This window comes from Cuculus canorus, chromosome 3, assembly GCF_017976375.1.
Source record: "Cuculus canorus isolate bCucCan1 chromosome 3, bCucCan1.pri, whole genome shotgun sequence".
In the NCBI taxonomy this organism is placed as follows: Eukaryota; Metazoa; Chordata; class Aves; order Cuculiformes; family Cuculidae; genus Cuculus; species Cuculus canorus.
Genome location: NC_071403.1, coordinates 5,582,436 through 5,609,572, shown reverse-complemented (window position 1 = coordinate 5,609,572; position 27,137 = coordinate 5,582,436). Strand labels below are relative to the sequence as shown.

At 42.7% G+C, this 27,137-nt stretch overlaps 1 protein-coding gene across 5 annotated transcripts; it reads right to left on the bottom strand.

Moving 5' to 3' along the window:
• Positions 1-4,697: 4,697 nt before the first annotated feature.
• On the bottom strand, positions 4,698-21,102 carry CLN8 (CLN8 transmembrane ER and ERGIC protein). 5 transcript variants are annotated; one of them, XM_054063667.1, is made up of 3 exons: positions 20,955-21,102; positions 9,160-9,833; positions 4,698-8,758 (listed from the first exon to the last, which is right to left on the bottom strand). In XM_054063667.1, the coding sequence occupies exons 2-3, from the start codon at positions 9,700-9,702 to the stop codon at positions 8,444-8,446; spliced, it is 858 nt and encodes a 285-aa protein (XP_053919642.1). In that variant the 5' UTR covers positions 9,703-9,833; positions 20,955-21,102; the 3' UTR covers positions 4,698-8,443. The 5 variants fall into 5 exon arrangements, with proteins under 5 accessions (XP_053919642.1, XP_053919638.1, XP_053919639.1 ...); XM_054063663.1 differs by lacking the exon at positions 20,955-21,102 and adding an exon at positions 19,107-19,254; XM_054063664.1 differs by lacking the exon at positions 20,955-21,102 and adding an exon at positions 11,837-11,883.
• Positions 21,103-27,137: the final 6,035 nt, after the last annotated feature.

Genomic DNA, 27,137 nt, shown 5'->3' with positions numbered 1-27,137 from the left:
TTTCATAACCATGTCATAAGAAGGTGACGTTTGAATTGGTTTTACTGGTAATACATGTACCATGAGACCTCATCAGGATTTATTTACTCCCATTGCCACTTTGGTAAAGGTCCCTCTTGCCTCCTTGCTGCCACAGGTCACACACTCCAGTTCATGTACTGGGCATCTTAAAGACGCTGTGGTCACTGAGCAACACAGTGGTATGAAGAAAGGGCCCTTCTTTTTTAATCTGTCTATGGAAATAGGGGTGGTTAAGTGTAAACTTAAAATTAAGATACCTAAGAACATCATTCCAATGGCTTGCTTTCCAAAACACTGGATGAAATCTGAACAGGATAACTAAGACTGAGACTACTAAGTTCACCTGGTAAAGCCTGGTTTTCTTAGTTTCTTCCATTTACCAGCTGATGTAGCAGGCAATTTCCTTAAGGATTTTTCATCCATTAGAAATTCAGAAACTGTTTCTCCAGTTGTTCTCAACTGTCCACCTATCCCCTTCCAAAGATATGTCATAGAATAGTTTGGGTTGGAAGGGGCCTTAAGATCATCCAGTTCCAACTGCCCTGCTATGGGCACGTCACACTGGCTCAGGCTGCCCAAGGTCCATCCAACCTGGCCTTGAACACCTCCAGGGATGGGGCAGCCACAGCTTCCCTGGGCAACCTGGGCCAGGGCCTCACCACCTTCATTGTGAAGAAATTCTTCCTAATGACGTCTCCCTACAAATGAGAGATGGGAGAATCCAGCAGATGTAAGGGAGTCCAGCAAAGGGCCACAAAGATGATCAGGGGACGGAAGCATCTCTTATCGTAGAACAGTATGGATTGGAAGGGACCTTAAAGATCATCTAATGAGTAAAGGTTGAGTGAGCTCAGTCTGTTTAGCCTGGAGAAGAGAAGACTGAGAGGGGATCTTATCAGTGCTTATAAATAACTGAAGGGCAGGTGTCAAGGATGTGGCCAGGCTCTTTTCAGCGGTGCCCAGTGACAGGCCAAGGGGCAGTGGGCACAAAACGGAACACAGGAAATTCCACCTCAACATGTGGAAAAACTTGTGGCTTGTGCCACAACCTCCCTGGGCAACCTGTGCCGGTGCCTCACCACTCTTAGCATGAAGAATTTCTTCCTAATGTCCAATCTGAATCTCCCTTCTTCCAATTTAAATTCATTCCCCCTCGTCCTATCACTCCATGGCTTTGTGAACAGTCCCTCCCCAGCTTTCCTGTAGCCCCTTCAGGTACTGGAAGGTCACTCTTAAGATGCCCTTGGAGCCTTCTCTGCTCCAGCCTGTCCTCATGTTGACCTTTCTCAAATCTGCTTTTCCCGGGGCTCCACCACCTTGGCTGCGGGCTCAGCCATGCCTTGTGGTGGGTGGGTTGGAACCAGCAGGAACTGGGGCAACCCCAGCTTCTCCTCACCCCTGCAGTCCCTGCTGCCAGCGCCTGGGCACCTGCACCCCAGCCAGTAACATGCACAAGTTATTTCTATAACACAAAAATCCTCCTTCTGGTTATTTTGCTGTGTTTTGATGGCTCTGCTTCATTTCAAGGGAAAAACTTCAAGGAATTCGCTGTCCCGGGAGGACCATGAAGCACTAAGGTCATGCAGCCATGAAAGATAAATGCAACCTTTGGCTGAAGCAGAGCTATTTCCAGTGAGGAAAGGAAATACCACTGCAATACAAGGTATTGAGAAGGCTTTATAGGAAATACCGTGTACAACTTTAAGCTGGTTTAAGAAAAAGGAGTGAGGTAGTGGCAAATAAAAAATATTAGGATGGCCAGGAAAATTAAAGAGCAGATTGATTTGTTCTCATGAATATGCAAACCAGCCTCTCAGGGTAAAAAATTAATTGTTTAAGATAAAAAGGCAATGATAGTACAAGAGTAAATTACTATGAATGAATACGAACATGCTGTAGGCTCCCTCAGCCTTGGGCAGTACATTGCTCAGGAACATTGATGTCCTAAAATAGGTCCTCAAACTTACCTACATGGCTTTGATTTTCAAGGTATCATAGTTATAACCTTGATTTGCTCTTAAAAGACCCTGAATGGTCCAGAAGTGTAGGAAAGCCAACTCTCTTCCTTCTACAAAATTCATCCTTTCTCAGGTATATTTTTCCGCCCTCTCAGTGTGAGCCCCATGCTTAATCTTTAGCGCCAACAGCTTTGGTGACAAAATGCAGGGGTTCACATGGCAAAGTGCTTTTGGCAGCAGAAGCAGCGAAGCGGGAGAGGGAAGTTGCAGACCTATGTAGCGATAGCGATATAAAAGTCAGGCTGAGTAGGTACCTGGAGCTGCCACAATCAATTATCAGTACTACAACAAGGCACATTCTCACAAGTCTCTGCAGTAAATGCCAGAGTACGTTTAGGTGAAAACAGTGCCAGCTTATACAGCACTCTAATGCGAGCTAAGCATCCAAAGCAGCACAGGCGGCTAAAAAGCTAATCATTTGAGGAAAGAGATATTTCCTCCCAGAATATGTCCTTTATCTGATAAAGCTGCTTTTAAATTTCCACTCTGTCTGCTGAGGTCATATCCGTAAAGCCTCAGAAGTGATCCCAGCTTACTGAGCAGGACATCCGCAGCCACAAAGCTCGCAGCAAGCAACAGCACAGCCAATTGCCTTGCTTTCTTCTCCTTTGTGGACACAGGAGCAGGCCACAACTCTTTTCCTTTCAAGCTATGCCTGTCTGCCACCTTGAACACCGTGACATCCTTGCACATTTGCTGCATCATTATCTTTCTCATTCCACCTCACGCAACGGAAAACAGGACGGCACAAAGTGCTGCAAACCCACTTGTTTCTCCTCTGTGAAACCACCACCAGAAGAAAACATTAATTAGTCATTCCTGTCCAGAGCACACGATACCTCTTCCCATACCAGAAACTCATCTTGGGGCTCACAATTAGAGCAGCAGGCATCGTTTGCTTCATTAATGACTGTCACTTATTTTTTTGTTCCGAATTATCAACTTCAATACCGGTGCCATGGCAAGATCAACAGTTTGGAATTGCTGAACAACATTAGCAGCTTAAGTGTGCTCTAATACTTCCCTGATAACAACCACTAGGTAAAATATGTTTACCTATTAATTGAAAATAACTGAACAGCAAAACATTACCAACATTGATCTAGTGGGAGGTGTCCCTGCCAATGGCGGGGGGTTGGAACTAGATGATCTTTAAGGTCCCTTTCAACGCAAACAATTCTATGAATCTAAGATTTAGATTCCTTCTACAGATATTTGCAAAAAAAGGACATTATTCATACAAAAACTATGAGGCACTGTTCTTCTCATCCCAGTCTGTACCCACACATATTCCACAGTCAGTGGAGCTTTACACATAAATGTCTTGCTTCTGCTTCAATGAATCTTTGGGATTTCACTGCAGAGGCAGCGAGCAAAATTATGCCAGACAGTTGCTTACACAGTGCATTCTTATAAGAATCATTAAAATGCCAGTAACGATGCTTTTTTCCTTTAACTTACTGATGCTAAAAAGCACCAGGAATTAATTCCCACAGAGCACCACATAAGACACACATTAGTGCTTAGAATTGTATTATGTTATTTAGCAGAGACACGTTTGAAGTTCTTTTTTTAAAAAAATAAGGTGGCTGATACTAAACCACAAAGTGGTACCAAATGAAGGGGCTTCACAGTTAGAGCCCAGTGCGAAACCAGACCACGCACTTCAAATACACAAGCCAAAGGCATCATGTTCAAGTGATGCTTTTTAACCATTTTTAATACATACTTACAAACAGTGTAGCGTCAAGTGTTTGTCATGTAACTAGATATGCTCCTGTTAATGATACCTTAGGTGTTGAAGCAGCTCGACATGAGCCAGCAATGTGCGCTCACAGCCCAGAAGGCCAGTCATGTCCTGGGCTGCATCCAAAGCAGCGTGGCCAGCAGGGCGAGGGAGGGGATTCTGCCCCTCTGTTCCTCTCTTGCGAGACCTCAGCTGGAGTATTGTGTCCAGTTCTGGAATCCTCAACATAAGGAAATGGAGCTGTTGGAATGGATCCAGAGGAGGCTACAAGGATGATCAGAGGGATGGAGCACCTTCCGTATGAGGACAGGCTGAGAGAGTTGGGGTTGTTCAGCCTGGAGAAGAGAAGGCTCTGAGGAGACCTTATATTGACCTCCCAGTACCTGAAGGGGCTACAGGAAAACTGGAGAGGGGCTGTTCATAAAGGCTTGTGGGGATAGGATGAGGGGGAATGGGTATAAACTGAAGAGGGGCAGATTTAGACTAGACATAAGGAAGAATTTCTTCACTATGAGAGTGGTGAGGCCCTGGCACAGGTTGCCCAGGGAAGTCATGATAGGCCAAGGTTGGATGGGCCTTGGGCAGCCTGATCCAGTGGGAGGTTTCCCTGCCCATAATATGGGCATTGAAACTGGATGGTCTTTAAGGTCCCTTCCCACCCAAACTATTCTATGATTCCATGTTGGTACAAGATATTACTTTACAAGGTCTTTATATATGTTTATATATACTTATTATATTTCTATTTCCATATATATGACATTACCTTTATCAAGTTTAACGGAACTTTTCAAAATAAACAAATCATCTTTTTAGCATACACACTGCAAAAACACTACTACAAATAGCAAGTGAAAATAATGGGCATTATTTTCATCCATAAATGAAACTCATGGTAGACAATTAATCAATAAAATACTTTTATTTATGCACACAGTGTATAAAGGTGCTGTACCATTGAACAAACATTATACTATACTACAACAGACTTGAATTGGCTTAACATTTCTAAATTTACTTTAAGTGGGAGGCTCCCTGAGGTTAAAAAAGGTTTTTTATAATTGTACATGGCATCAATATTTAAATCAGTGTTATCAGGAAAAAGAAAAAAAAAACCTGAAAGATTTGGACAGGGCCTTTAGCAGAAGAAGGGCTGACAGTATGTGCTGAAAACTCTTAGACAAAGACATCGCTGTGGTAACGTGATTGCTGCAAGATCATGGCCAGTACTGCAAGGAAGAATAAATACTATAGAAAAAGAGAGGAGTGGGAGGAGAAACAATGACAGGTTTTGAAAGAAAACATAAGGCAGGACACAAATGGAGGTGAACACAAACTGTGACTTAGGAACACTGCATGAAGACAATAAGAACCGGATGCCTGGCCAGGGTGTCTAAGATCAAACATTTCTTTAAAAAATAAAATAATATAAAATAATCAAACAACCCCATCATAGTTTTTTATTTTTGTGGTTGTTAAGGTTTTTTTTTAAAATAAAGCTCCCGCAAGAAAAGTGACACAAACAGCACTCCTTGAATAAGTCAGTCCAACAAGAAAGCAGGATGAAGTCTAACAGCCACCTAGGCAAACGAAAAAGTCACCCAAAACCATATTACAGAAGAGTTTTACAAACCATGGCAGCAGCACACCCCGATCACTACTTAAAATGATACAATATTTCTACATCAGGTTAGGATGAAGCCTTGTAAGAAAGCCTGAATAAGACTAGGATTAGTTTCACATGAACAACATTTATAAACAAATCATGGCTAGTCTATCTTCGTTTTGAAAGGCAGCACTTACAAGAGCCATCAGACCTCAAACCCCTCAGTCAGGGAACTTCTTCGGTCTTTTTTCACAGCAATGAAACAGTTCTCCACAATCCTAAAGCAGAAAATCCTCTCGAAGGGAGCAACCAAAGGCAGTGAGGAAAACACTTGAGTATTAAAAAAAAAAGCATGTAATGGAACTGGTAACTCCAGCTCTACGCTATCAAGCTGAAAGGTCACCTGTACTTTTACGTTCTGTCGTATTTCTAGCTGGACTGTAAAATCCCATCAAACCAACAGAAATAAAGAATTCTGATATTTGATCTACTGCATAGCTCTCTTGCTCTAGCAGGTCTAGAAGCGTTTAGGTTAACAAGTGCTCTTAGCTCTTATTAGTTAGTAGTAAGACACGCAGGTTTTTGAGATATGCCATAGGGGTCTTTGTGTGAAAATCCTCACGTAAGATAGATGCACATTAAAAAGATTTTCGCATTATGATAAAAGATACTTTCAATGAAAGATTTAAAATCCACATAACATAATATGACAAAATAATAAACTTTAGAAGTCTGATGCCACAGATACAACTACTCACCTGTCTGCTTGGACCACACCTAATCTCTTTTTTCAGCCCCAAATTCACTGCTAACCCCAACCTTCCATATTGTTTCATTTCAGCACACAGAAGCTTTGCCTCCTTTGGCCAGCCACTAGAAAAATTACACACCTGGCCCAAATTTCTTTCCATTTTCTCTTAGGATTCTTCAGAATTTTGTAATTACTACTTTGTTTTATTGAATCCATTTCCATTTTAAGCAGCATAGAACACACCATCATTTTGATATCTGGGAACTTTATCCTCCAACTTTTCCCCCTGCAGCTCCTGGCAAGTAAGGGTTAGACCCTGCAAGACATGCATTTGGATCATATATTTAAGCCCTGTTTCAGAGGAATTCAACTTTCTGCTTTCTTCTAAAGTACTTTTAGCAGTACTCTCTCACATGGAAGCTCACACAAGATATGTTAATTTCAAGCTTGACAGAACCCTTTTTTTCCTTTAGGATGGTGCCACACTGCCAAAATACTGCAACCTCATTCTGGCCTCCTTCGAAATAAGAAGGTGGCAAAAAATGTAGATTTTTCTCTATTGAATATCAGCACGATAACAGATAGCGTTGCTGTATAAAATTACCCTGACCTGCTCAGCCTAGTTTTGAATGGGCAATTTACGATATTCTCCACTTCGTCGATATCAACAAGACCTGGCTATGCATTTGTGACCGAACAGTAAAAAGTTTCTTCTCCCTTACAGAGCAGCTCTTCAAGTCTGTGCTCACACAAAGTTAATTAGAGAACAGAAACCTGACCACTTGCTTCCTCCCTTCACCCTGAGCAAAACCAAACATTCCCATAAAAAATTAAAACAGGGTTATTTATACCAAAGACAGATCAGTGCACAAAGCCTCTAACGCATGCCTTGACATAAAAATGTTCACAGCTTGGGCTTGCCCAGTCTTATTACTTTAGAAAATAGATCTGTATAACAGTCACACCACAAAGTCTCAGACGAGGGGCTTTTTATCTCACTAGTTCACTGCGCCAAAACGAATTCCTCTTTGTCATTCATCTGCCACTAGGCGTCACTCTCTTCTATCGTGATCTTTATGCTGTCATCCCCTATCCAAAGTTTCACCCAGGAACTATCAGACTAATACTACCTGGAGAACATCTCCCACAATTTGTGAAGTCCCTTTCTAAAAGTCAACCCTATTCCTTAAGCCAAGGAAACATTTAGTGATGTGGCAGATAAAGTGCCAAGGATTGTTAGTGTCACTTTATGTTCTTTGAAGTAAAATAAAAATGCTACAAGAATAACTGAGCTCATAACAGAGGTGATGTGGGATCTCCTGCACAGAGGAGTCACCTCAGATTGTAAAATCCTCTATAACTAAGAGAATTGCCAAAAATAAGAGGGATTATTACAGGAACGCTAGAGGAACTGACTGCATGACTCTGCTCATGTGGGACCTGGGAAGAAAATAATTTTACTAATCAACCGGCAGTTTTTTCAAGGATGAAACAAGAGTCAAACGGTCTACCGTAGTTCATTGATCGTAGCTCATTGCAGCCTCTTGTAGTTCATTGATTTCCCATGTAGAAGGGACCACTGTGATTACAGTGATTACCTACCTAGATCACCAGTATCACAAATGCCTGCGTCCCCACATGCCTATCTACGGTGGATATGAACTCCTCCCGTAAAGAGGGCAACCTGGAATCCACGCCCGACTTTGACAGAGAACACTCAAGCTTCCTTTTCCTTAAGTGCACTTAAAAGAATAAATTAAAAAAAAAAAACAACAAAAAAACCCAAACAAAACCCAGCCACGACTGCATTTTCCCACTGACCAATTCATCCACTTGGAATGATTTAATGGCACACGGGAACTAGGTACCTACTCATACCTAACCTGGGCCACAATTGATCTTAATTAAGAACATAATTTCCAGTATCAGTATCTCCAACATACATAAAGTAGGATTCAAGCTAAACTTGATTCAAGCTGAGCTTAACAGACAAATTAACTCTAAAGCCACTTTGAAGCATTAGGACAAAGGATGCCATTGGAGAGCACGTCACTGCTAAATCATGAAGGACCATCCTGGAAATATAGTTGGCATAATTCATAGCTAAGAGATTGATGATCTTATGTGTATACACATACAAAACACAAACAATGCTTTTAAATCCTTCTGATGCATACAGAATACTACCAGCAAGGAATTGCTGTGTTAATAAGCTTCTTGCAAAAGCTTCTAGTTCATGGGCAAAGAATTACTTCGAATTGTATTCTTCCATTACCCTTCTAGGAAAGAGCGTTTCAGTGTTATATCCTCTTCTTTTGATGTGTTTCACCATTTAGTTTTCCATTTTCCGTTGCTTTATTTTCAAAGTTCCAGTCAGTTGGGCTGAGGAGTTGCTGAGTTTTTTTGTATGTCCAGTATGGATTAAGTATTAGTGTAACAGCAAATAATCCCGAGAATAAAACAATAAAATGAAGGAGTCCCAGATTTTCTACCACAGAATTCCAATTGAAAATACACACCCACCACATGTGGTAGGTAAGAATCATGCGGCAGTGAAACAGGTGGATCATCACCCACTGGTTTGCCTTCCAGAAAAAGGTATTAGCACAGCCAGCCTAGAAAAACAAGAAGAGAAAGTATATAGAAGTGAGATTGTTGCTTTGAGATAAGGAACAGAGGAATCCATAGAACTAATACAAATACCCAGCTTTCACATACACGCACTCCCAGGCATTTTTTCCACACAGAGCTATGTTATTCCAAATGCATGTGGCATCCCAAGCTCAGAATGAATCTATACCATCTCTCTATCCACACGCACACAGCATCAAACAGAAACCCGTCTGGAGGGCTACAGAAACATCATGACAAAAGCAAGTATCACAGTGACACAGATATCAGTTAGATGAATGCGGTTGCTGAGAAGCTACCCAGACAAACCATACAGATTACCTATGGACAAGTGAGATACATGAAAACTGTTACAAACGTAGTTTGAAAATGATCACCTTCTTACCTTCAGAAGCATCCAGGAAATGCACGTTGAGGGAGTACTCATCTCCAGCAACATTCCCATCAAAGGCAGATAATGTCCAGATTTCACATTAATGACTAGACCAGCCAAGCCACCAAAAGCAAGCAAGTGATGAACTACCAAGAACACATCAAATGTTCTAAAAATAACGTTGGACATGTGAACAGCTACATTTTCAAGCAAGAAAAATCCAGCAGCTATTAAACAGTTAAACCAACTCCACTTTTGCTGTGAATACACTTTGTCAGCATAAAAAACAGGATCTATGAGCAAAGCCCATAACCCAGCAACACAGCTCTGAAGTCCAAACACACCACGTGTGACTGCCATATTCCAAAACACCTTCTCCTTTGCCAGCAAGGCACGATAAGTGGTACTTATCCATGAAGACAACCAGTGAGACAGAAGAAATACTCCCAGGTAGATTAAAAAGCCAGCAGCTAAAAAGGTCAAACGAACTTCCCATAAGAGATAGTCCCAGTCAAAAATGGTCCCAAACACTGGATCATCATTTGTAGATTTCATTTCTTCTTTTTATTAAACAACAAAGCCCTGCAAGGCGCTTGACGCTTCTCGCCCGCGCTTATAGGCTCCTTTATGCCTAGTCAGTCTCTGCTGTTATGCAAACCAGAAACCACGAACTCTTTCTTTTCCATCTGGAACGAGGAGAAAAAAAATGAAGTGAATTCTTAAGTCATCTGTATACATAGCTTACAAACTGCAGAGAACTCACTTCCACTCCAGTTACAATTTTGGTCTCACTGCCATCAGGCACAGACATCCATCTCAAAGACAGGCAGGCAAAAAAACTTAAGCAATATGTTTAACAACTGGCTTGCAAAACCTGTACAAGGACAAAGCAGTGCATTGAAGAAAAAGCTGAAGAGAGCAAAGGAGGAAGGCAAGAAAGAGGAAGAGAAAACATAAGAAGTAACCCCTGTTTTCTCCTGAAACTGGTAATTAAACAATGTGCAGTTACTCTTCTATTCCACTATTCTTCTTCCCTGCTTTTCCCTCACTGATTTTCCACCACTTCCTATAGCTTTAGGTGCAACTTAAAATCTCAAACTCAGATCCTGGACATAAAATTACAAAATTTAATCCAGTAAGCAGAACCTCTGCACCAAAAGGAGTCTTAGAGTAGACATAAGGAAGAATTTCTTCACTATGAGAGTGGTGAGACACTGGCCCAGGTTGCCCAGGGAAGCTGTGGCTGCCCCATCCCTGGAGGTGTTAAGGCCAGGTTGGATGGGCCTTGGGCAGCCTGAGCCAGTGGGAGGTGTCCCTGCCCATGGTGGGGGGTGGTGGAACTGGATGGTCTTTAAGGTCCCTTCCAACCCAAACTATTTTATGATTCTATGAGAAAGGGCTTTCAAGATCCAAACAAGACTTTGCAAGCAGTTTCCGAACATTAAACCACTTTCCAACAGAAAACATACTCCAAAAATGCAAGAAGAGTATGGAATGCAGACAAACAACATTAGTATGCATTATTAACATCAGTGTAATTAACTGAACAGCACAGCAGTAAGTGACTCAAATTAGCTGAAACTTCCTGAACGCACCATAGTTCAAAACGAAAGATTCACAGGGATGGAAAAGCCAGATAATACTGAAATATCTGAATGCCAGCTCATTTTAGGAACAATTTAGGTGCTATCAGCATGACCACTTGACCCACTGCAGCCTGTAGACGCTTGGAACCGCAATGTGCTCGGGAGTCTGGCAGGAGCTAGACAAAAAAGTCCCAAGGACCACTGAAAAAGCCACAAGGACCAACGAGTACAGGGTCCTCCAAGTGGGGGGACCACTGAGTAAAAAGTCCATGGTGTGCGGGGACCACCGAGGATGGGTACTACTGAGTAAAGGGTTCACCATATACACGGAGCAACCAAGGACGGGAATGACGGAGGATAGGTTTCTCTGAATGCGGGGACATCAAGGATGCAGACTACAGAGTAAATGGACCACCAAGGATGGGGACTACCAAGTAAAGGGTCCAGCAAGTTCAGGGACCACCGACGATGGGGACTACCGAGTAAATGGACCACCAAGTGTAGGGACCACTGAGGATGGGGACTACCGAGGATGGGTTCCTCCGAGTGTGGAGACCACCAAAGATGGGGACCACCAAGAATGGGGAGTACCAAGTAAAGGGTCCACCAAGTGCAGAGACAACCGAGGATGAGGACTATCGAGGATGGGGACTACCGAGTGCAGGAACCACCGAGGATGGGGACTACTGAGTAAAGGATCCACCAAGTAAAGGGTTTACCAAATGCAGGGAGCACCAAGGATGGGGACTACCGAGGATGGGGGGGTGCAGAGACCACCGAAAGCGGGGACCCCCGAGGATGAAGACCAATGAGCACAGGGCTCCTGGGGAGCTGCTCCCCCCGCGCTTCACCCCACAGCAAATCCCCCCTCAGCCCCGCCCCCGCCAGCACCCGCTGCCCCCTCCAAGCTGTCAGCCCCTCTCCCAGCGCCCCACGCCCGCCCCGCGCTTACCGAGGCGCAATCCCAGCCCAGCCTCCCCCATTCCCGGGCGAAAACCGGGATCGAACCTCCTTCACGCGAGCAGGGCCAGAATAGCAGCGAGGCCCGGCTGCAGCGGGGATCCCGTCCGCCCCCCCCCAACCCGCAGCGCCCCCGCACAGACCTCGCTCCGCACCCTCCGCCCCCGCCCGGCCCGCGGTCTGAGCCCAGCTGCCCGCCCCGCCCCGCGCGTGCGCCACGTGACCCGGGCGCGCCGGCGCGAACCACCGCGGGGAGGTGCGGGGGGGTTCGGGCTGTACCACTTGCTGGCTCAGCAGGGGTTTGCAGAGAATGAGCTGAGTGGGACCCACAAGGTCCCTGCATAGGACACCCCAACATTCACCCCGTGGGGCTGAGGGTGTTGGCCAAAGGCTTGTGGAATATTGTCAGGCTTGGCACCGTGACTGCTTCCCTGGGAGCTGTTCCAGGGCTCCACCACCCTCTGGGGGAAGAACCTTTTCCTAATCATATAATCATAGAATCAATAGGTTGGAAAAGACCTCTTGGATCATCGAGTCCAACCATTCCTATCTGCCACTAAACCATATCCCTGAGCACCTCATCTACCCGTCTTTTAAACACCTCCAGGGAAGGAGACTACCCCCCCCTTTCTGGGCAGCCTCTGCCAGTGCCCAATGACCCTTTTGGTGAATATTTTTATCCTGATATCCAGCCTGACCCTCCCCTGGCGGAGCTTGAGGCCATTCCCCCTTGTCCTGTCCTCTGTCACTTGGGAGAAGAGCCCAGCTCCCTCCTCTCCACAACCTCCTTTCAGGTAGTTGTAGAGAGCAATAAGGTCTCCCCTCAGCCTCCTCTTCTCCAGGCTAAACAACCCCAGCTCTCTCAGCCGCTCCTCGTCAGACTTGTTCTCCAGCCCCTTCACCAGCTTTGTTGCTCTTCTCTGGACACTCTCCAGAGCCTCAACATCCTTCCTGTGGTGAGGGGCCCAGAACTGAACACAGTACTCAAGGTGCGGTCTCACCGTTTCTGATGTCCAGCCTTACCCTCCTGTGAGAATTAACTGAGAAGTTTTGCTGTGGCTGGTTTGTACGTTTAATTATCTCGTCATATAAATCTGTCTTGTAAGATGTTGCTGTTTTAAGTCAAGAAATAACTTGTCTTATGGGCTGCAAGAATTTATTAATATGCTTAGTTGTCTTGTAAGATGCAGCCGTTGTAGGTCAGGAGATATCCTGAAGGGAGTCTCCAGACATGTTTGGATAAGATGGTTGCATAATCTAAAAAAAGAATGAACATTCTTTGAGGATTTACATGGTTCTTTGTCTAAAAGTATATATATACACTTCTTTTGTAAGATGTGATGCCTTTTTTTAGAAGGGCACCCAATTCAGTGCTGGATTGTAAAATAAAAATATTATTGCCTTTGCTTTAAAGACTTTGTCCTTTTCAATATTTTGCCAGCTAATGTTTCTCACACTTCCCTTACACATCTTCCTGCCAGTCCCTCGGCTCCTGTCATTGGTCACCAGAGAGAAGAGCTCAGCACCTGCTCCTCCTCCTCCTCCCCGCCTTGTGAGGAAGTAGTGGACTGCAATGAGGTTCCCTCTCAGTCTACTCCAGGCTGAACAAACCAAGTGACTCAGCTACTCCTCATACAGCTTCCCCTCTAGACCCTTCATTGACTTTGTGGCCTCCTCTGGACACTCTGCGGTAGCTCAAGATCCTTTTTATCCTGTGGTGCCCAACACTGTACATGGTACTCAACATGAGGCCACACTAGGGCAGAATAGAGTGGGACAATCTCCATCTGGCAATGCTGTGCTGGATGCATCCCAGGACACGGTTGCCCTCTTGGCTGCCAGGGCTCACTGTTGGCTCACGTACAACTTGTCATCCACCCTTCACCAACTTCGTGGTCTCCTCTGGACACTCTCCAGTAGCTTGAGATCCTTCTTATACTGCAGTGCCCAACACTGCACACAGCCAGCAACAGGCTCATTACTACCTCTGAAAAGTTAATAATGTTTAACATTCGCCTGTTCAACAATTAAAAAAACAAACAAACAAACACATAGTGATGTCATGGTCAGTTCCTTTACCTCTAATTATCCAATTTCATTAAAGACAGTGAATTATTAAATGCATGTCATAGAGTTCTGCTACATGATTCTTTCCATACATGTGAAAATTCAGGCTGCCACCGCAGTGACTCAGTCTGGCTGGACCTTGCGAGCATCACCACTGGCACCATGCTGGGTTGTGCCTGAGCCCTGCGTCTGGGATCTCATTTGGGTTTGACAGGCATGACTGTCAGTGCCTGCAAGTTCATAGAATCATAGAATCATAAAGCTGGAAAAGACCCTAGAAGACATCAACTCCAACCATACCTGTCCACTGCTAAATCATGTCCCCAAGCACCTCATCTGCTCACCTTTTAAACACCTTCAGGGATGGAGACTCTAACGCCTCCCTGGGCAGCCTCTGCCAGTGCTTGAGAACCCTTTCGGTGAAGAAATTTTTCCTAATGTCCAACCTAAACTTCCCCTGATGCAGCTTGAGGCCCTTCCCTCTTGTCTTATTGCCTGTCACTTGGGAGAAGAGACCAACACTCACCTCTCTGCAACCTCCTTTTAGGTAGTTATAAGAGCAATAAAGTCTCCCCTCAGCCAGGTTTCACTAGGGAAAAGCTCAGTCCCATGATGGACCAGTTGATTTCACCAAGAAATGACCAAAAAATAAGCAAATATCAAGTCACAAGTTCTCTTGCATGAAGGATTGGCCTAGAACAGCCAAAATCCTAAGCTGGGTCTACTTGTTGTGAGGGACTTGAGCTGGAAAATCAATCTTGAAAGTCTGATGGGTGCTCGGATCCATCCAGGGAGAGAGAAGAGCTGCCATTCCATGTGGAAAACCAAGTCCTGCCACAGTAGCGGGATAACTGCACAGGAGAGCGTCTGTGCATTTGCTTTTAATTGCTAATGTGGCAATCCCATCCCTGATAGATCCCCTTAAATTCTGTGAAAAGTTCTGATCATATGCCACCTCAATAGTTTAGATACAGGCATCCAGCCTCAGCTGTTCGTGGGAAACATTTGGGAACGAAACCTACTGCTTTTGTCTCCTTTTAATAGGCTGGGTGTGAGGCATTACACCTTCCCTCCGAGCTCCTCTCCAGGCAGCCCCAAGGGACACCAGGGTTTGGCTGAAGCCGTGCCCACACGCTCAGACTCTATCTGTGTGCCACCGAGGTGAATCACGCGCCGGAGTACACCTGATACTTCACAATGAGTAACCTCGTCTGCCCAGGAGGCCCAGGCTCAGCAGGGCAAGGAATTACAACCAAAATACTTATTTCATACAAAGAGCACACTCATGATCAAGTGACGGAGAGCCTAATGACATGGGCGAGCAAGTTGGTCTTGTAAACAGGAGGATTAATCTTTCACAAAAGTGAGAGTAAGTTGTTTGCAAAGATTTGAGGTATGGTCAGAGCTGTTTATGAACTTCGAAGGGGAAAAAACGCTGTAGGGCCTGAGAGGTGCTAAGTAGAAGATTAGGAGGAGCTGTCATTTGGGAAATGCTTCCTAGCTGGTGGTGGATATTCATTTAATAACCTCTGTTCCCTAACAGATGCCAGCCCTGTCCTTGGTAAGATGAGAAGAAAGCTGAACAAGCAAAAGCTGGATGAACTATTGCTGGAAGAAATTGCTGTCCCAAGTAACAGGATGGAGCTGATGCACCAAAGACTTGTGTTTTAGCTTGCCCTGATTTCATTTTTCCCATAGCTGTCTTTAAAGAATTCCTTTAAATTGTAACACTTTGAGGTAGGAAATTTTTTTTGCTTACGTAGAAAGTACTGTGATTGTACTGTAAAAACCAAGATCACATATCGGCTGTTGTCTTTATTGAGGATTTTTCTTCTCTTTGCTGCATTTTCTTGTCTTCTTGAGCAAAATCTTGTCTTTTAATTACTGACAGTCATAGACATGATGTAATAGTTTAGTGTTACTTTCTGAACCTACCGATACTACAACCACACTTAGTGTCAGCTTTTTAATAGGTGCCTCATTATGGTAATTAATCCTTCCCTACGAAGACAGGCTGAGAGAGTTGGGCCTGTTCAGCCTGGAGAAGAGAAGGTTCAGAGGAGATCTTCTAGCGACCTTCCAGTACCTGAAGGGGCTACAGGAGAGCTGGAGAGGGACTGTTCATAAAGGCTTGTGGGCACAGTACAAGGGGCAATGGGTATAAACTGGAGAGGGGCAGATTTAGACTGGATATTAGGAAGAATTTCTTCACCATGAGAGTGGTGAGACACTGGCCCAGGTTGCCCAGGGAAGCTGTGGCTGCCCCATCCCTGGAGGTGTTCAAGGCCAAGTTGGATGGACCTTGGGCAGCCTGAGCCACTGGGATGTCCCTGTCCATCGCAGAGGGGTTGGGACTGGATGATCTTTAAGGTCCCTAAACTATTCTATGATTCTATGATTCTGTGACCTGTCCACACCTAAATTTCCTGATTATCTGCGCTGCCTCAATTTTGGAAGACTTTCTCAGCATCTTCAGAATGTCACAGCTGGAAGAGCAAAGAGTACTTCCAGGCAGGGAGCCCTGCCTGCAGTCTGGATGATCCGGTCCTCATAGCAAAGAGCCTCCTTATACCGGTTTAGTTAGCCTGGAGTCAAAAACCTAATGTGGATATTTTGCACTTTACAATATCTGCATTTTGTTGCCTTGATGGTTACAGCTGTACAACCCCACCACATGGAGGTTGCCTTTTCCTTTCAAACAGGTGGCTGTATCCTGTGTATATATATATATATAGACACACACTATATCCCAAAACATCCATAGAAATATTGGCTTCAGAAGGTCATTTTGACCAGACTCCTGCTTCAAATGGGACCCAAGAACTGAAAAGAATACTAATTGGCACAGGCCAAACTTCTTTCAGGTAAAATAATAATAATTAAATCTTGCATAGTGTAATTAATCAGTAGCTCCTCTGTTGTATTTACTAGTATACAGATAGCCGATGATAATTAAAATATCTTTAGCTTTATCACCTTTTTTTCTTCATTTCCCAAATCAGCGTGCCATGATTCCAAGTCCTTGTCCTGCTCCCTGCATTTTCAGAGGCAGACTGATAGGGTCTTGGTGGTTTGAGAGCACCTTAAAGGCAGAGGCTTAGGAGATGTGTATGGAGGACACAAGGCCAACAAGTGAGACCTTCAGTGAGAGGGGAGCCTAGAGTTTGTGCAAAGGTTGCAGGATGGCTATTATAGATGTCTGAATGCTTGTATGTGTGGTGAGGATACAGAAGATAGCCAAGTGGTGCTTCTATTGCCATTGGCACTGAGTTGAGAAATGTGTTTTAGAGGTAGGGTGAGAAAGGAGTTTCAATCCCATGGTCTAATTAATCCATCCATTGCAGACAATTGTTTATCCTGTAAACATTTGCCTTGGACTTGCAGGGGAAGAAAAGTCCAGAGTAACCCACCCTGAATTCTGCCTTTTTCTCTGGCAGCGGAGGGGAGTTTTCTGTCTGTTGGAGACATGATTTGATGGTGAAGTGGCCAGGAATTATCCATGGCAGCAGCAGAAGGATAGAGATTGGAAGGAGTCCTGCCTGATGAGGTGGGTCTCCCATCATTTTATAGCTCTGTCTCATCCTCTGAGTAGCTTATGACGTTACTGCCTTAAGTTATCTTAATTTTTTAATCAAAACCCTGTAGTCCGTGGTACTGTACGTTGAACTAACTCAAATGAATATAAATAAAACCTGAGCTGATAATCTTGACAATAAAGGATGAAAAGTCTACCACTACTTTAAAAGTCAAGACCTTGTTGACTTCTCATAAAGTTTTAGCCCTCACTTACAAAAGTTTTAGAAAAGCTTGCACATTTACAGGCACAGATCCCTGCATGTAAGCACTTGTGCTGACCTGCCACATCATCTCATATTTTCAGTGATGTACTTCTTGAGTTTTTTTATAAATCTAAATTTTGCTCCTTTGCCACCTACTAATCTGCACTCTGTTCAAATCTACAGGAGCTTTACTACTAACTGTGAGAGCTTTGCTTTAAGTCTGTGGGAGGTTTACTACATGCCTGCCTTAAGCAACCCTGTGGCAATACCATATATGTAGTCTCTCTTTGTTAATGTTTTACACATACCCTGCAAAGGTCGTCTGATTCTTGTCCAACAAGTGCTTATGCAGTATTGCTGCATGCAAACCATGGTATACAAAGAAATTCTTTGGACATGCTTGTTTAAGGCATTTTTCCTAAGAGGAAGAATGCTCAACTTCTTCCAGAAAACTGGTATTACAGGGCTTTCATGTGTGCCAAGGATTCAGAGAGTCTTTACATTGCATAACATATTAATCTACCCAGGCTGGTTTGACTTCCTCAGTATTGAGATATCATCACTAGTTTCTACAAACTCTTTTTATTTCATTTGTGGTCCATTTTAAATGAGTTAACTCCTTCTGCTCCAGAACACATAGTGCTGATAGTTGCCTTAAAGCACTTGATGTTGTCAAAATTTAAGACAAATCCAAATTTTCTGAGCATCCAGACTTTGAGCTACCAGTTGTAGGCAAAATAACAGCAATTAAACCATTTCTGGCTATTTGGATCTTTCCAGATAATTGAAATAATGTAGAAGAATCAGAGATTACTTCTTCAATCCCTTTCAAAATTATCCCCCATATCTCATTATTATATGAACAATTTATAAAAATTCTGGAGGTATGCAAGCACTGTTGAGTAGTGCCATATATCCCAGTCTCACTAAAAAAGCTCTACTGGGTGTAGACACAGGATATTTATCATACCCATGCTGAACCTGTGACGTCTGGCCATTCCCTGTCCACTGCTTAATTGGACCTCACCACATACAGCTTTTGGACAATTATTCTTTCAGTATTTCCTCCCTTCTCATTCTTTTGCTTCCATTCAAGGCAAGATATCCTACCCTTTTTTCTTCTAATCTTAATTTATTTCTACTTTGTTACAAGACACTCTCAAGCTTGCTCCTGCTTGGTCCAACCATTTCTCTCAACAATTTTTCCAAATCTCAACTTCTGTCTCCCATTACGCTTGCAATCAATTTTCAATGCATAAGACATTGCTGCTGCACCTCTTCTTTGTCTCCTTAAGTTCATACCTCCCTCTAAAGCCTTCTTATTCTCTTTCAATTTTGCAAGCTTCTTTTTATGCAACCTTCTATGTTCCATCAACATGTCTCAATGAAAGTTTAAATATATTTCAACATCTAATTTTTTTCTCCCTAACTCTGTTAGATCCCTAGTTAGTCAATGCAACTTTATCTTCCTCCCTAAGGATTTTTGCTCCATAGTGCCCAGCATCGTTGCTGAAACCATGACCACTTTTTTTACCCCATAGGAAGAATAAATAAGAAAAATACCGACTCTATCCAGTCCTGGATGTGTGTTCCTCGGTTGCTTCTGGTTGTCTTCAGGTAACTGGCATGAGGTGATGATACAAGCTTGGATTTGCAACTGAACCTTTTTATTCCTTCCTCAACAAGTTACATGTCTTAACAATGTTCACTGGAACAAGTTATTCTGATTAGTAGGTAAGCTCTTGCTTCACAGCTGTAGTCATGAAGGTTAGTCTGACTGGTGTTTCAGGTTTACCCAGAATCTCTAGTCCTTCTTTTTCCTTTCTCACATAGGTACCGCCAGTGCCTCTTCAGGAATCAAAGGAAAATCCTCTGTCTGTCTCATGGAATATGTGCTTATCATTTTAAAGTTTTGTTTATCTCCAAATAGTCTCCCCTGAATAGAAAGTAGGGACTGTACCAGCAGGCAAAATGATGATTGTCAAGTTAGAAACAGAGCAGTCAGTGGCTGGCTTAGATGTGGGACTCTCTTCAAGGTTTAATCCCAGATTACCATCTCTGATCAACTTTCAGTTGTATTTGTAGAGGGTTCCAAACAGTTCCTATGAAAACTATCTGAGATGAGGTGAAGCACTTTACTATTGGTGCTTGGCAATGATGGACAGAAATGAGGAACGTTTCTGTGACCTCAGTCAGTGATCTAATAAGTTTACTTTTGGGTATTTCAGGAAAATGACAGCAAATCCATCATATTGACAAGGTTCTCAACAGCTTAGATGACTTATTGGAATAAATAGTCTGTAAGCAGTAAATAGGATGAAAGGTGACAAGCTATCTTCCTGTTGTCAGCTTCATCCAAGTGAAGATATTCAGGTATTTCACAAGTTGCAGTCCTGTGTAATGATGGCAGTGATGAGGTGATAATTAATATTAGAAATGTAGAACAATTTAAAATAAAAATTAAGTTTGTCAAAATGTATTTCTAAGGAGAGTTGGGAGAAATGTAAGATATTTAAAAAAGCAGCTGAGAATGAGCTTCTATTATGGGAGGTTATTCTAGACTTGCAAAAGATGGAAATCCTTTTTTTTATGTGGTCTATTTAAATTTATTTAGAATAAGGAGATTCTAAACTTAGAAGGTTATAACCATTTACTTCAAGTATTCCTAAAAATACATTCTACAAACCCATTTTAATATAAGTAAACAACAGTTCTCCAATCTCATTTAATAGTTAATACCGCTTGTAAATTCACTAAGCCTCTGGTGCCGAAAAACCTTCCTAATGCATCCTTTCTCTCCAAAGCTGGCTGCGTATACAGTGGTCGAGAGGCAAGCGTTTGATGTCTGCCACAAATCTGTCAGTGTTAAATGAGCCTAGAGTTTTCGTCACAGTCTGCTGTGTGCTGCCTTACAGCAGCTCCGTGCTGTGCTGAAACAGAAGGTGTCACCCAACACATGACCACTGAATTGATTTATACCAATTGGTGGTCAGGTCCCGCGTGAGCTTTTTCTATTTCTTTGTATTCTATCCTTCCTGAATATTCACTTTCAGTGAAATGTAGTCTGGCTTTTACACCATTTCAGTAGACTCTTGCATGGTACAGTAGGTTCTTCGGATAGTTTAATGTGAAGGGTAAAACTTAAGGCAGTTCACAGCAGTCATATCCACAGAGGGGAAAGAATGTATTTCAAGGGTGAGAAGAAAAGAAAGAGAAATATGGCAGAGAATTCTCTGCCAAGTTATTCTCTCCCACTTCTTGCGAGCTTAATGATAAACCCAATGAAATAAATCATAACTGGTTGTGGATATAACCCATTATAGTAGCCTTTAGAGTATTTCAAGAAGATTTAAAGGAAAACACACAATCAACAAATGATAAAATCTAAGGGAAATAAGGTTGTACGTAATCTTACCTTAAGTGCATCAGCCTACAGGAGATTTTCATAGTGCCTTTTGAACCAGTTGATCCGTCTCATCCAAAGTAAATATGTTCTTAAAAGATTCACAAAAATCAGTAGGAAGAAGCTTCCAATTAGAACCCATGGAAAAAAAGAAGAGCTGCACCACAAAACAACAATTCTCTATCCTGTTTGGCTACAGGCCCATCAGTTACCACAGGTAGCCCAAAAGAAACAGCACCTACTCAGATGCAACCACAGGGGTAACTCGCTCTACAAGTCGCCAGCGACCGTGCAAAACAGTTGGGATCAGTATGTTACAGAAGCATGACAGAAATTTGTGGCAGAAAAACCACAGGAAACAAATTTCCTTTGCCTCCCTTCTCTCAGGAGAGTTTGATTTTGCGATTAGTAGTGGCTCCTCGGAAGCACGAGCACGCTTTGCAAGCCTGGTTCTCAGAAAGGTTCACACCCAGCTGTATCGAGATGTCAGTGGGATGTCTCAGAGTGAAAAACATGAGTAAGGCTTTGTGGACTGAGGTGGTGATGTGTTAAACCTCTGTGTAAATATTTCCTGATGTTCAAAGGGTTAGGCTACAGCACAGCCCCCCTGGTGACCAGCAGCTATGGAAGGAGCCAGTTTTTAGTGGTCTGAAGGCAAAGCTGTGCTACAACTACATACTCACCCTCTGCTCTTCGAAAATGGTGATTCTATAGTACAGCATTTTATCTGTTTGTTAGGTGCACACAGCGTGGCAGAGACGGGTGTTATTGTTTCATCCTTTCATTTTGGAAGACTTAAGCATTTGAAAATATAGCACGAGGATAATTAGGATCTATTCAGCACATTCTTGTGGTTTTACACTGATAGAAGCTCCTAAATAAAGCAGGACTCAGTGTAAAGATTAATATCTTACTAGATGCTATCTTTTCACTTGAATAGAACTTGACAGCTTCTCTAACTGAAGTCAGCCTGATTTTCTTGTTCTTGAAAATAAGATCTCCATTCTAGAAATATTTGTTTTAACAGATTCTTAGTCTTCTTGTATCTTCTAAGACATTATTTTGCCTGCAATTATGTTAATGAGGGAAAAACCCCACTGAGAATTATAGTAAAGGTCTTCACTGTAACCAGAGTACATTTTTTTGTAGAAAGGTGACACTCTGGACTCAGCTTTGTACCGAAGCTGCTGTTTTTGTGAATTGACAGAGAGGTAATTCCTGCTTACACAAGCTACAGAAATCAATAGACCTAAGTCTTTGACAGTTATTTGAGAAAGAAAACCAAAACCACCACGCAAAAGGAATATTTTATATACAATGAATCCAAATGAAATAAATGTCTGAAGAGAACGAACTGACTGCAAAAGAAGCCAATGAATTTTACACCTCTGTTATAAGGAGACAGTTATGACAGTGGCAAAGTGCAGGATCTTTGCTCTTCCAGCATCTCCAATGGAGAGGCTGTTATTAGAAACTAGATTTCAGCTGCCAAGTTACCCCAGTTCTGATTTGCTCGTGAGGCAAATCCAGATTTTCTAAGGGACAAGTAAAAAGCTCCCTCAGGAAAAGTTTTTCCAGCTTAGAAACAGAAAGGGGTGAAATGGCTGTGCAGAATAAAGAACTCCCTTAAGGTCTTTCAGCTCACTTTTCTTTGTAAAATGAAACCTAAATTTACCTATGCTACCAGAAATCAAACTGGCTACCAAGGAGGTAGCAGGTGTGCTTGTGATGTCATTTTAGGAGGGTCTGCTGGGCACCCAACTCTTCAGCACATTTAAAGGGATTCTCCACTGATAAGGCAATAGATTTACTCTTGCTAAGGTTATAGTTTCATCCTGCTGAAGTCACTGGATTTAAAACTGCATACCAAGAGGATTGGATTAATCATTACCACTGCTGAAGAGGTTAAGCTCAAAGAAAAACAAAAAGACTGTGAGTACTTTGGAATGACAGATTTCTGAGGAGATCTGATCATCAACAACATATTGTAACAGCAATAAGCAGTGAAATACCAACTTTGCTGGAAGCTCAAACATAAAGATCCAGATACATGCTTCTCATTTCACCCCGTTTAAGTAGTTATGCATTCCCCGTTCTCCGTGCTGTATACAATACAGAGCTGGCATTGGTAGCTGGAAGCAGCATGAAGGAAATGAATACATTGGCCATAGCAATAAATCTCTTAAGTGCAATCTATTAAATTAAGCTTTTGTGACTCAAGTTACTAAAGTTTGCAAACCCCTCCTCTGTCACAGAAGGTGAATTTTTCATGAACGAACCTGAAGAATGGAAATGAGAAAATACCTCCAGTTTCTTCAAAACTAACAGTCAGGAATGAGTTCAAGTATTAATTAAAGTGGCATTGGTGCATAGCTGAAGTCACAATATGATAAAGGCCAGTGTCCTTAGAAGTGAGGGGGAAGTGATTAAGAACAAAGAAGGGAGCTTTTAGCATCTCAATGGGCAAGTTAAAATTCAGCATTAATGGGGAGGTATGCATATGAGGTTGGGATAGGCAGAAGCTGTCAGAGGCCTTGGGAAGCCTGATCTAGTGGGATGTCCCTGCCCATGGCAGAGGGATTGGAACTAAATGATCTTTAAGGTCCCTTCCAACCCAAATTATTCTATGATTCTATGATTCTATGATTCTATGATTCTACTTCCTATTTGGCTCCTTATTTCAGAGAGAGGAGAAATAGTGCCTAACTAAGGCTGGAGTACATGTTCACTCCAAGATCTGGCTGTCCTAGCAGAAACTGTTGTCTTTAGCTGAACACCTCTCCTCTCCCCAGCTGAACGCCTCTCCTCTCCCCAACTGAACGCTTCTCCTCTCCCCCACCATCCATGTTGCAGTTCATCACCCCTTCTAATCCACTCCTGAGCTGCTCATATGCCTGTCAAAACAAGCTGGGTACCATTTAATAACTACCCTTTTGTGACCTTTCACATTTAGCTCTGTGATGGTAAAGAACAGTTCCTCTAGCAGTTCAGCTAACATTTGGGAAGGAACCCTAGCATCTGCAGGAGGGCCATAGTGGCCTTCTGCATAGCCTGGAGCTGGAGAAGGAGCTGTGTCCATTGCCTGACTGTCCACGACCAGTGGTGAATTCCATGACTGCCATTTGGCAGTCAATTTCATATGCAAAACATTGATAAAGCATCAGCCCTCAGTGGCAGCAAGAATCATAGAATCTCTAGGTTGGAAAAGACCTCTTAGATCATTGAGTCCGACCATTCCTATTAACCACTAAACCACATCCCTGAGCACCTCATCTACCCGTCTTTTAAGTACCTCCAGGGACGGTGACTCCACTCCCTCCCTGGGCAGCCTCTGCCGGTGCCCTATGACCCATTCTGTGCATTTTTTTTTCCTGATATTCAGTCTGAACCTCCCCTGGCTCAGCTTGAGGCCATTTCCCTTTGTCTACAGAAGAGCTTTAAAAAAGGGAAATCCTTGAGCAAATCTGTACACTACAGACATTAACTTGGGTCAGTGTGTGATGTGATTATACCTGGCAGAAGAAAAAAAAACAGAATTGCACCAAATGCAAAATAAGATATCGTTTGGTTAAAACTGGCAGCAAATTGAAACAGTCTTCTCCCTGAAAATAGAATTCTTATTACCTATATGTGCAAAGCCAGTAGCTGCTAGCAAATAACTAATGAAAGAGAAATAGCAAGTATTGGGTGAAATGTGTGGTGAGCCATGGCAATGCTTTTGCCCAATTTCCAGAGCTTCAGTGTATCATTTGGTGTATGAAAACAGGATATACCTTCACTGCTAAGAAATATCCTTTCCTCAGACTAAAGCCGAGTTGTTTTGGTCATCACCTATGTAGGTGAAAGAGAGCCACTATGCTGATCTCTGTAATGCTGAGATGTAACTTCGGGTTACGGTGCCCTACATTAATGCTACCTAATGCTTCCGAGTCCCCAGAAAGCACAGTGTAGTTGTCATTTGACACACAGTCACAGAGAGGTTAAGTGAATCACCCCCAGCCAAGAATAAGGCAGAGTGATGATTAGGCTTCCGAAATGCCTGACTGTGAGCTTAACAGGAGGCACACTTGGATGCATATTTTCTTGATAAATAAGCACATTGCTCCCAGACCGGGCTGCAATGCATTTTAAAAGGTGTAACAGTAATAAAACCATCGTGGGGTATCTCTCACTAGGGTATAGTTACATCCCTAGATAGTGTCACCTTCTCTATAATCCTTTTGGACAACAGTAACGGTGAAAATGTCCCCATCTAATCCCAACGTGAGCTCCATGAGGGCGCGTTGACAAAGGTGGCAGTACGATTTAGAGGATGGGATGTGTTCCAATAGTCAATTTTAGGGTTGTTGCTGGCTGTGAGAGGAAGGAGATACCCTCTGCAAATGGTTTCTTGATATTGTGATTAGGCTAAGCAAATCAAGAAATAAGCCTTGCAACACATAACCAAGCAATGAGGTTGTTATTTGCAGTGAATAGATTAAAGAACTGAGTGATTAATACAGGCTTTACAATTATTTACTCCAGCCTTTTGAGTAACACAGGTCACTGGACATCCATTAATTAATTTGCTTTGAATCCAATAGCTGTTGCTGAATTAAAGCATGTCTATCAAATAAAAATCGAATGTGGATTTAATTCTCTTCAGTGATGGGCAATTTTTGATATATTATTTTAACAGTTAGTACACACACAGATAACTAATGAGAGCATTATTTATGGTCTGAATTAGTTTAGCTTCATCTCCTATCCACTGAATTTCATTACACCTTCAACAGCTAGAATTGGCATTTATAAATTGTGATCAAGGGGCCTTTAATATTCGATCATTTAAATAGATCAAGCTTTTAGGATGATTAAGCAATCTATTACAACTTTTGTAGTTTTCATCTATAATTTTTTTGAGCCTTTATCCCTTTGGACATAGTATTCTAGCAATTGTTTTACCAGCAACATATACGGAAAATACTATGAAAATGTTATTTCTACTTTATAGCCCCCTGTTTGCACACAAAAATTACTAGAATGCCCTCCAAATTTCCTTATCATAGAATCATAGAATGGTTTGGGTTGGAAGGGACCTCAAAGCCCATCCAGTTCCAAACGCTGCCATGGGCAGGGACACCTGGATCAGGTTGCCCAAGGTCCCACCCAACCTGGCTTTGAACACCTCCAGGGACGGGGCAGCCACAACTTCCCTGGGCAACCTGGGCCAGTGCGTCACTACCGTCATGGTGAAAAATTTCTTCCTAATGTCTAATCTAAATCTTCCCCCTTCCAATTGAAAGCCATTACATTTCTCTTTTCTGAACACTGTTGTGTAGGTACGTCTTATGTTTTTTGTGCCTGGAGTCATAGTCTTGCTTCTGACTAGGGTAGCTATGTAGACATTCCCTAAGTGATCAAGCTGTTGATCTCTCACTAATTCACTTTGTGCCCGCTTATGTGTCCAGTTGGCATTTCTGTTGGACACATAAGTAGGTGTTAAGCCTCTTCACCTGAGCATAGTTTTTAAATAAGATTCTGTAGCTGAGGAGAATGAGATTTTCAACTCATTCTTCACCTGTGTCTTAAGTCTGCTAGTCTATTGCCCAAAGACAAGACAGTGAACTTAAAACATTAGTGAAAGATCTCTGGCCAGACAAAATATGGAGGATCTTGCTTATCTATGTGCAAGCAGACAGTAGAAGGCGTGCATTTGTAGAGAAAAGTGTCTTTATGCATGTACTTACTTTTAAATAAAATCATTAAACTACACTTGTAAGTACTGTCTACACTTTTGGACAAGAAAATATGGTATAGCTCTTTTATTAAAAGAAGGCATTATTTAATTTTTTAAAAAGTTTACTCTCCAGATAGTAGTAACTAAAAGTCTTTTGGTTTCAGGAAAGGAGCTCCTAGATGGATATTGGACTAATTAAGCCAAAGGAACCACAGAAAGAAGGGTGACATGATGTACCAGATCCATATCAAGAAAGCTGTGATGACGTATTATGTATGAAGGGCAGAAAAAATGTGAGGCAGACTGCTGGTCCAAGTTTGGTGTAAGTGTTGCCCAGAAGACGCCAGGCAGTAGGAACGCCGGGACATTTAGACAGAAATCACAACTAAATTTACAGTTAGACAATTTAAATGACCAGGTGGGTCGTGATGGTTTTCAGCTCACCAGCAGGCTACCACCATGGACAATTAGCCATC

Excerpts from the sequence above, each read along its gene's own strand:
- CLN8 (XM_054063667.1), bottom strand. The coding sequence starts at position 9,702 with ATGAAATCTACAAATGATGATCCAGTGTTTGGGACCATTTTTGACTGG. Across the intron at positions 8,759-9,159 it reads TTTCCTGGATGCTTCTGAAG|GCTGGCTGTGCTAATACCTT; the intron begins GTAAGAAGGTGA and ends TTGTTTTTCTAG.